This window comes from Atheta coriaria, unplaced genomic scaffold (assembly GCF_025399875.1).
Source record: "Atheta coriaria isolate IRGN ID8LTWV9N9 unplaced genomic scaffold, Caltech_Dcor_3.1 hic_scaffold_5_pilon, whole genome shotgun sequence".
Taxonomy (NCBI): domain Eukaryota; kingdom Metazoa; phylum Arthropoda; class Insecta; order Coleoptera; family Staphylinidae; genus Dalotia; species Dalotia coriaria.
This window is the reverse complement of record NW_027045447.1, coordinates 9,519,811-9,530,551: the sequence shown is the minus strand read 5'-3', so window position 1 is coordinate 9,530,551 and position 10,741 is coordinate 9,519,811. Positions and strand designations below refer to the sequence as shown.

At 32.9% G+C, this 10,741-nt stretch overlaps 2 protein-coding genes across 2 annotated transcripts; both read left to right on the top strand.

The window, feature by feature from the left end:
* Positions 1 to 531: 531 nt before the first annotated feature.
* Positions 532 to 7,115, top strand: LOC135792157 (uncharacterized). The gene is made up of 21 exons (XM_065302773.1): positions 532 to 820; positions 879 to 1,194; positions 1,254 to 1,330; positions 1,396 to 1,589; positions 1,822 to 2,030; positions 2,096 to 2,264; positions 2,314 to 2,507; positions 2,562 to 2,985; positions 3,048 to 3,156; positions 3,213 to 3,289; positions 4,347 to 4,578; positions 4,634 to 4,919; positions 4,965 to 5,041; positions 5,104 to 5,300; positions 5,497 to 5,702; positions 5,763 to 5,931; positions 5,991 to 6,193; positions 6,255 to 6,354; positions 6,421 to 6,747; positions 6,806 to 6,914; positions 6,985 to 7,115. Exons 1-21 carry the CDS (start codon positions 586 to 588, stop codon positions 7,050 to 7,052), a joined length of 3,978 nt encoding a protein of 1,325 aa, XP_065158845.1. The 5' UTR covers positions 532 to 585; the 3' UTR covers positions 7,053 to 7,115.
* An 872-nt stretch (positions 7,116 to 7,987) lies between these two features.
* LOC135792156 (nose resistant to fluoxetine protein 6-like) lies at positions 7,988 to 10,523 on the top strand. The gene is made up of 10 exons (XM_065302772.1): positions 7,988 to 8,096; positions 8,170 to 8,455; positions 8,525 to 8,852; positions 9,005 to 9,192; positions 9,264 to 9,432; positions 9,492 to 9,688; positions 9,743 to 9,842; positions 9,896 to 10,222; positions 10,287 to 10,395; positions 10,456 to 10,523. Coding segments are annotated over exons 1-10 (1,773 nt in total). The 5' UTR covers positions 7,988 to 8,095.
* The last annotated feature ends 218 nt before the right edge of the window (positions 10,524 to 10,741 follow it).

Genomic DNA, 10,741 nt, shown 5'->3' with positions numbered 1-10,741 from the left:
AAATAGGATTAAGTAACGTGAATTACCTTATTTATCAAAACAGAAACCAATGAAAGTATTAGGAGGTAAGTAGGTACACTTTGGAATCACGTATATTCCTAGTAATGATTTGAACTATAAGTTAATAATTTCACAATGAATCAAACTGATTACGTCAAATAATATCATGTACATTAATCAATATTATGATAATTTGTAAGATATTAAACCACTTGACTTTACAAAAAATTAATATGCGTCGCAGATAGAAACACGTGAAGTAAATAATTATAGAAATTCAAATAATTAATGAGATAACCAAGTATAGCAAATATTGCACATCTATAACAAAGGTTATATTTGCAGAGAAAGGACTAGCAAATATTCATTACTATACAATATAAATATAATAACGAAACACGAAAAGAAATGAATGAACGTTTAATTATCCTCGAAATTTCTATCACAATACTCGACATAATCTTATCGGCTGTAGATCTAATCATCAATCAAACGTATATGCATTTATCACCGAATTTAGGTAGAGCTATGTAGTAGCGCGGATTTAATAATCTTCCAGTCGTGATTTCGTTCGTAAGCCTTAAAATGGCTCTAGAAAAGCTTCAGGTTTTTGTGTTCCTAGCAATTTTTGCTTTATGTAAAAGTGATGTAGACACTTCCTTGTATTTAACACCAACAGAAGTTGTGCACTATGAAAATTTGGCGGTTCGAGCTGTTGGTGAAGCTTTGCAGTGCGAAGGCTTGGTGGGTGACCAATTTCAGGACTTTCTGAATGAGAAGGATATTAATTTGGAGGAGATTTCTGATTGGGCCGTGCCAAGTAAGTATATTTATTACTATAATGAGATAAATATAAACTACATTGAGTTTTGTTTTAGTGTTTGATTCTTGGGGCAAAATTCCAAGTGGAATTTTCACGGGAAATGTTATAGATTATGGGCAGTTTGATGAATGTATTAGTATTGGGCATGAAAAACTAAATGCTGCTGATATAAAAGGCAAATATTGCGCATATGCAGTGACTGGTATCATAGGTAACTTGTCTCTTACTTGGGCAATTTGCATTCCTGAAGCCTGCGAAATAAGTGAAACATTTATTCCGGTCGCACCAAATATCAACTTTCGTGTCGCTGGTGACAGATGCCAAACGAACGGTTCATTCAATAAGTTGGAATGGGATGATGGGTTAGCACTGTATGTATTTTCAAAACAAAAATCTAAAAAAGCTAAATATTTAATTTTAATACTTTCAGTGGTATTTTTGGTTTTATTCTGGTTATAATTCTCTTCAGCACTATTTATGATGGCTTATTACACTACCGAGATCAAAGTAAATTAAAATCGACTTATTTAGTTGATATTTTAACCAATTAAATCAATTTTATTACGTTTCAGAGACTTCCAATCCACTGTTCATTGCTTTTTCACTAGTGACCAACAGCAAGAAACTGTTTTCTGTGAGTAACGCGCCTGGTCAAGTCGGATGTCTGCATGGTATCCGCGCCGTAAGTTTGATGTGGATCATCGCTGGCCATCGTTTCGTTTCGGCTAGCGCACTACCAAGCATTAATTTAGTGCAAGCAATAGAAGTAAGCAAAAAATATTTCTCAATCAATCAAACTTATTTAGATTTAAATGTCTAAAAGTTAATTTTTATAAAGTCACGGTGAGAGTTTCCGGTTGATAACATAACCGTGAACTTTACCCCGTTATGAGTAGGTACTTAACTGCTATGAATTGTTTATCCCGATATAAATCTCTGTTGTTTTTTGTTAATAGGAAATATGCACTCTGATTGTTGATCTGTTTTTGTTTTTGCAGTTTAAAAACGATATTGCATCGTCGTATATTTCCAGCGCACGTGCCGCAGTTGATACATTTTTTATGTTTTCTGCTTTTCTGGTATCTTTCATTTACTTCAAAGGTGTTCGCTCCGCCATTGCTAAAGCAGAAGCCAAAGGGTCTTCTCATGTCGAGAATCCGCTTACATTGGCAAAAATTCCTATGTATTACGTTCATAGAATTCTAAGGTACGACAAATATCGCGAATGTTAAAAATGTAAATTATTTATTTTTATTTTTATTGTAATTTCAGAATAACTCCTGCTCTGGCAGCTACATTCTTCATACAAATCACGCTATTCCGTCGTATAGGCGAAGGACCATTATGGCCACTGATTATCGATATGAGTGTTTCAGTGTGTACAGAATGGTGGTGGTCTTTGTTCCTCTATGTCCAAAACTACGTCAACTACAAAGAAATGGTAAATATTTACTTTTAATTTGAATTGATTTAAAAAATATATTTTTCAGTGCATCGTCCCTACGTGGTATCTATCTGCTGACATGCAATTGTATCTATTGTCACCATTTCTTATCATTCCACTGGGAAATCTCGTAATCAAAGGCAAAAAGAAATTGGCTTATATTTTAATGTGTATTGTCATTGCTATTTCCATAATAGTTCCAATGACGATTGAATTTTTCAGGGAGTTTGATCCGTTAAAGTAAGTTTTTAATTTTTTTTGGTTGTTTTTTTAGTATTTGATAAACATTTTCAGTATTTACGAGACTCATCATCGTGCGTCAGTATATACCATCGGTATACTCTTCGGAATGATTATGATTGATTGCACCGATAAAAAGATTAAAATTAATCCCTTCCTAAACCTAATTCTGTGGGGAGTATCACTTGGTGTTATGTTAGCCATTGTTATTACAATGCACGACACGGAAGTGAATCCTGAACTGGAAAAGAACAATCTTTACTTTTCCCTCACACGACCTGTATGGTCAGCGGCACTCTGCTGGATTGTTTTTGCCTGCCAGTTTGGATATGGCGGACCTGTCAATTGGTTCCTCTCCAAATCAATTTTCCAAATTATGACAAAACTCTCCTTCAGCATGTACCTTCTGCACAATTTAGTTATCACACTATCGATTGGAACTGGTAAAATTTCTGGGCATTTTTCCGAGTACGAAACGGTAAGTATTTATTATTTAATTGTAAGTAAAATCTTAATAAATTGTGATAATGATTATTTTAGATCTATAAATGGTGTGGTGATTACATTTTCACGATCGTGATATCAATCATATGGGTGTTGTGCTTTGAATCTCCTGTCGTCGGCATTGAGAAAGTCATTTTCGGCACAGGTAATGAAATTTATTTATATTTAAATGATGTAAAGAGTATTAATTGAATATTTTAGGAAAACGCCCTGCACGCCCTGCAGCTGCTCAACCGGAGGTTAAAATTGAAGAAGGAGTTCCATCGACCAGTAAATCTGTTTAATATGCAATCATCATCCATCACAATCATCGGGAATCATATCATGCATTCTTTGTACAAATATAAAATACTATTATTTATGCCGGAAATATAAGTTGAATTTTTATCGAACTATAATTTTAGTTCTTCCTGTTATGTGATTTATTATCTCAAATTCACCTGAGCGAAAAAATGCGGTGACTCATCAAATTTATTAGCACCCCTTGCAACTTCGTACGTTACGGCATAAGAGCAGGAAAGGTGAACCTTCCCCTTCCCCTAGAGACCTGCGACTGGACTGCTGGACGACTCAGGCACGACTGAGTACCTAATCATCGTAGCGCGCATCACATAGCATCGACTCACCCCCCACCACTTTTTGCGGGTCACCCGCAGGTATAAAAGGGCAGCGCGCAGCGACTACCGGCTCAGTCGTGCCTAAGTCGTCCAGCAGTCCAGTCGCCGGTCCCTAGGGTCTCCTCTCCTCTCTTAGGCTTATTCGTAATTCGGCGGATCTCAAGTGATAGTTCGTTATCCCGAAAAATATTAAGGGCCTATTTTAATTTTTTAATATGATTTGTCAATCAAAACTAGCGGTTATGTATTACAATTTTTATTAATTATATATGATAAAACGTCTAAATATTGTATAACAAGTAACCTATCACATTTGATTGCTACTTTAAAACAATGATTTGTAAACTCTCAAGAACCGAACAATGTGCACTTCTGATTTTTACGATGAATAGATACTCATTTTTATAAGATAACAAAAGCAAAGTTTTCTTATTATCTCGACATGATTGATTATTTAATTATAATCAATTATCAAATCTCATAAAATCGTAAACAAAGTCCCATGATTCATATTTATAATAAATTTGCAGCTGTAATTTGAAATAGTAGTTTATCTAATCTCGTAGAATAATTTCATCAGAACCTAATCAATGCTCAAGCATATCGCATTATTATAAATGCGATTTTACATTAGTCAAATCCCTTACTCTAGACTAATCCACGTAAAACCTAACTTGTTAAACGATATTAAACAATTAAAATGTGTTTAACACTAAAGATATGTTTAGTTCTGCATGTAATTCTAAGTGCATCGGCGATAAGTGTTAAAGACCTGAATAAATTACAACAGTATGATGTGAGGCATTCACAAAAACATATGCAATTGTTTCATAAAACTATACGTGAACAAATAAGTGGTGAAGCGAAAGTATGTAAAATATTTAAAGATTTCCTGGCTAATCAAACAGATCCTGAAACATTTGAAAATCATGCTGACTGGCTCATTGGAAGTTCGTAATTATAATATATTTATTTATATTTTGGAGAATAACATATTATTTCTAGTGGTTGATTCCTGGGGAAAAATCCCGAGTGGAATTTTGGAAGGTAATGTCAATGATATGGGTCAATACGATGAATGTATGGCCATTGAAGGAAAAAACATAGATGTCTCCGGACAATATTGCGAAAAGGGAATAATATTATTTCAAAAAATTTATATTGCACTTTGCATTCCCAGCGATTGTGAACTGGTGCCTTTGGAAGGAGTATCAGACATTCAAATTAATCCAGGTTATTGCCAAACTATTGATTATGGTTCAGAGTTCACCACTGGCGACATAATTGTTGCGTAGGTATTTAATGATTGTTTCACTTACCGGTTTCTTGTGTGTAGAACAATTTTCGGCATAATTTTGGCATTAATGGTATTAAGCACGTGTTATGATTGCTTTTTACATTACACCGAACAACGTGAGTAGCTTTTTCTAAGTTCTTCTTAATAAATTGATAAATAATATCTACTGTAAATTTAGAAACACGTTCACAACTCCTGATTGCTTTTTCTGCCTGGACAAACACAAAGAAATTATTCGCGACAAATTCACAAGCCAGCGGACAAGTTACATGTCTGAATGGAATTCGAACGATTAGTTTGATGTGGATTATTTCCGGACACTCGTTTGCATTGCAGGCGGCCTATCCAACTGTTAACATGGTATCGGCTCTTCAAGTATGTTGATTATTTCTATTGGTTGTTTATTTATGAAATCTGTTTTGGTTTGGCGCATTAAGTATCTGATTAGATCACTTACTCAAATCTCAATTTGGAATATCATTCTGATAAAGTTTTCACTTTCTCATTGTTGACTGTCTACTCAATCTAATTACAATTTCATTCACTAATTTGTATTTTTCACCATTTTCAGTTTCAATTCGGTAAAAAATCGCAATATATTCAAGCAGGACATTTTTCTGTAGACACGTTCTTCTTCTTGTCGGCATTTTTACTTTCTTACAATTATATCAAGAATGTTCATCGTGCAATTACAACAGCCGAGAAAAAATCAGAAAGGCCACAAAATCCTTTAACTTTGAGCAAAGTACCAATGTTTTACGTTCATCGCATACTAAGGTAATATCCAAAAACTTATTACAATCTTATTACAATTAATATATAATTGGATTGTTTTAGAATACTGCCACCTCTTGCGGCATTTTATGGATTAGGGAATACACTTATTGCTCATATAGCACAGGGCCCATTGGATCCATTCCTAAAAACTATAATGCCAAATGCATGCTATGATCATTGGTGGAGCTTTTTCCTGTTTATTCAGAATTACGTTCATTATGAAAACATGGTGCGTAAATTTAGCATAAAATATTATAGAAAATATTTTTAATTATAAATATTTTTTAGTGTTTATTGACGACTTGGTATCTATCTGCTGACATGCAAATGTTCTTGGCGTCACCATTAATTATCATTCCAATTGGTGAACTTATTCTGAGAGGAAAGAAACGAATTGCGTATATTTTTGCTGGTGTTGTTGTAATTGCTTGTATAGTTATTCCAATGATTCCCGATATTCTTCAAGAAGATGATCCAACTATCCTCCTAAAGTATATTTTACTAATTTAAGAATTTAACATTTTGGAGATTATGATAATGTTTTATTTGTAGTGAATATGCAACACATCCACGATTATCTATCTACACTTTGGGTATTTTATTCGGCATGATTGTCATAGACTGTCTGAACAAAAAGATTAGAATAAATCATGTAAGTTTAATTAAAATCTAAATTTGCATGAACGTGTTAATAAATACGATTATATTTATATTACAGGTTTTAAATGTCTTATTATGGGCAGTTTCTCTTGGAGTACTCCTAACTATAGTCCTGACAAATATGGACGCCACAATCATTGATCGTACTATAGTCAAAATGACACTGTTTTTCACGTTTGCACGGCCAGCATGGGCACTTGCACTCTGCTGGATTGTCTTCTCTTGTCATTTTGGTTATGGTGGACCAATAAACTGGTTGCTATCAAAATCAATTCATCAGATAATGACTCGGCTCTCTTTCAGCATGTATCTATTACATATGTTGGTTCAAGGAAGAATTTTAAGCTATACCAGAACAGCGATGCATTTTTCCGAATACGAAATAGTGAGTAATGCAAATGTTGCTAGAGATATTAAATTATAAGCTATAATTTTTATTTTAGATTTACCGCTGGTGTGGTGATTATATCTTTACGATTGTTTTCTCTATAATTTGGGTATTGGCTTTTGAGTCGCCTGTGATGATTTTGGAAAAATTAATTTTTGGCGGTGGTGAGTATTATTTCTCCTTTAAAAATTATATTCAATAGTATTTTAAAATATTTTAAAATAATATATGCAGGAAAGAAGAGTGAATCCAGCGAAAAGACCCAAGGTGTGGAAAATAAAACTGTGGCTCAACAAGCCTAAATTATTACTTTTGTCATGTATGACGAGCTAATGGACTACATACTTTTGCGAAATGGATTCAACTTATTGAAGCTTATATTGAAGCAATAAAATTGATATTTATTCTCTTATTATTATGATAATTGTATATAATATTATTGTATTTATATAAAAAATGAATTGATATCTAATTTTTGATTGCGTAATTAGTCGTGCATGGTTAACAAAAGTACATCACGTGTGCGCTTATCTCAATCGCTTGCCGCACTCAGTTGTCTAGTTATTCGCCCATGTACTCGATATTTTTGATAATGTCTTTGTTGATACGTTTTCTAATAAGTTAGTGGTCAGTTATACAACGGTAAAACATTCAACCCGAATTAAAATTGCAACTTTTTCTACAATCTTTGACTTTGCAATCAATTTAAGAAATATGTTGAAAACATAACAATTAAATTTTAATTCTGTATGTTGTGGATAAGAATTTTCAAGTTTATTTAAAAATAAACTAAAAATATATCGTAAAACAATTGATTTTTATTGCTGACGCAAAACAATATTTTAAAGTATTGTTATTTTAAGATATCCGTTTCTATGAGAAATAAGAATCAAACCAAGAATCTCAAGTAGTTGGAATTGCACAAACTTGATTGTTTATTCAATCATTATCAGTTCCATAATCCCAAAAATATGGAAAAAGTTATCTAATCTGCAGGGAAAAGGGCATTATTAATAGCAGAGAATACTAGTATAAAATGATTATACATGCGGTGTTATGTTATTAAATGTTTTACTTTTAACTACTCCACATTAAAATGTTTTTTCTACTGAAGATATGTTCAGTTCTATATGTAATTTTAAGTGCATCGTCGATAAGTGCTAAAAACCTTAATAAATTACCACAGTATGATGTGAGGCAGTCTCAAAAACAATTGTTTAATGGAACTATACTCGTACGTGAACAACTAAGAGGCGAAGGAGAAGTATGTAAAATATTTAAAGATTTCCTTGCTAATCAAACAGATCCTGAAACATTGGAGAATCATTCTGATTGGCTTATAAAAAGTAAGTTATAATTATATATTGATTTACTTTTTGAAGAATAATAAATAATATGTACACATGAATTGATTTCTAGTGATTGATTCTTGGGGAAAAATTCCGAGTGGAATTACGGAAGGCAATGTCAATGATTTGGGTCAGTTCGACGAATGCATGGCCATTGAAGGAAAAAACATAGATGTCTCCGGAAAATATTGCGAGGAGGGGTTAACATTATTTAATAAAATTAGCATTGCAGTTTGCATTCCCACCGATTGCGAACTGTTCCCTATAGAAGGATCATCGTACATTCAAGTTAATTCAGGTTTTTGCCAAACTAATGATACGGGTTCTGAATTTACCACTGGCGACATAATTGTTGCGTAAGTATTTATTACATTTTAATAATATTTTTATAAAATCATAACTTTTTTCCGTTTATTTTTGTTTAGGGCCATTTTCGGCATAATTTTGGCATTGATGGTGTTAAGCACATGTTATGACTGTTGTTTGCATTATACTCAAAACGTAATAGAAGCATTTCTTAAATTGATAAGAAAAAACGCTAATACAATGATTTTAGAAATAAATTCGCCGCTCTTGATTGCTTTTTCCGTTTTGACAAACACAAAGAAATTATTCGCGACTAATTCACAATCGTCAGGACAAGTTTCTTGTTTGAATGGAATTCGAACGATTAGTATGATGTGGATTATCGCCGGGCACTCGTTTGTGATGCAAGCATCATACCCAAATGTCAATCTTCGCTCAGCGTATGAAGTAAGTTATTCACATAATTAATAAAATTTATTATGGATGTGTTTCTCTTGAATTTATCAAATATCCACAAATTCGAGTAGCTACTAAATGATTTTTACATACATATGTTTTCGAAAATAAATTTAATTGTATATGTATGATTTTATTTACAGTTTGTAATGGATGACAGATCAAGCTATGTTCGAGTAGCGCACTTTTCCGTCGACACGTTTTTCTTCCTCTCCGCATTTTTGCTCTCCTATAATTACATAAAAAATATTCAACGTGCAAAAGCATCAGCTGAAAAGAAATCAGAACAACCACAAAATCCTTTAACTTTGAGCAAAGTACCAATGTTTACGTGCATCGCATTTTAAGGTAACAGTCAAGATTGCAATAATAGATAATAACTACAATTGTTCAATTTTTTAGAATAATGCCACCTATGGCTGCTTTCTATGCACTGGCAAATACACTTGCATTCCATACTACAAAAGGACCTCTAAGTGTCAGTGTGAATCCAAATATATCTGATGCATGCTTTGACCATTGGTGGAGTTTCTTTTTGTTTATTCAGAATTATACGCATCCTGAAAATATGGTGCGTAAACCCACTTAAATATGTTTTAATTTAAATTGCAATTTAAAATTATTTTCAAGTGTTTGCTGACGACTTGGTATCTATCTGCTGACATGCAAATGTTCTTAGCGTCGCCGTTAATAATCATTCCAATTGGAGAATTAATTTTACGAGGAAAAAAGCGATTGGCGTACATTTTTGTTAGTTTTGTCATAATTGCATGTATAGCTTTTCCAATAATACCTGATATTCTTCAGGAAGAGGATGCCTTCCAAAAGTATATGAAATAATCGCTAATTCAACACTTTTATAATAAAACTTAAACTTTCAGTGAATACTCTACACATCCAAGATTATCTATCTATGCATTAGGTATTTTATTTGGTATGATCGTCATCGATTGCTCGAACAAAAAGATTAAAATTCATAATGTAAGTTTAAATAAACATTTAAAAATGCGTTTACAATTAAAAAAATATTTTAGGCTTTGAATGTGTTACTATGGGTGGCTTCTCTTGGAGTTTTGGTAACCGTAGTTTGTACAAATTTGGATGCCGCCGTGGTCAATCCAACAATAGTTAAAAAGACATTGTATTACGCCTTTGCCCGGCCGGCATGGGGACTTGCTCTCTGTTGGATTTTATTTGCTTGCCATTTCGGTTATGGCGGGCCAGTCAACTGGTTACTTTCAGCATCAATTCATCAAGTTACGACAAGACTTTCTTTCAGCATGTATCTTTTACACATGTTGGTTCAGACCAGATATTTGGCTTACGCCAGGACTGCGCTCCACTTTTCTGAGTATGAAATTGTAAGTGATGTTATTCTTATTCTGAGAAGAATAAAAATCTATGTTTTATTAAATTACATTTTAGATTTATCGTTGGTGCGGTGATTTCATCTTTACGATTGTCTTTTCTATCATTTGGGTGTTGGCCTTTGAGTCACCTGTTGTGATATTGGAAAAACTTATTTTCGGAGGCGGTAAATATCATTTGTTTATAAATAAATTATTATTTCAATGCTTATTTTTTATGAATATAGGAAAAAAGCTAAATCAAGGGAAAATACCAGGGAGATCAAAACCGACGCTCAACAAGTCTAAAAATTAATTTTTAGAATAAATCTTACTGTTTGTAACTTGTTATGAGACTTTTGTACAATTTATCAATTCAATTACTGAAAAATATATTTTTTGATGAAATATTCTGTAGTTGTTCTTTAACCTCATTACCTCAGTGTAAATATGCAACGTAATATGGAAAATATTTTAAAAGCAAGTCAAATTCCATTTATTCAATTTTTCAAATACCAAATGTAATCACGATAC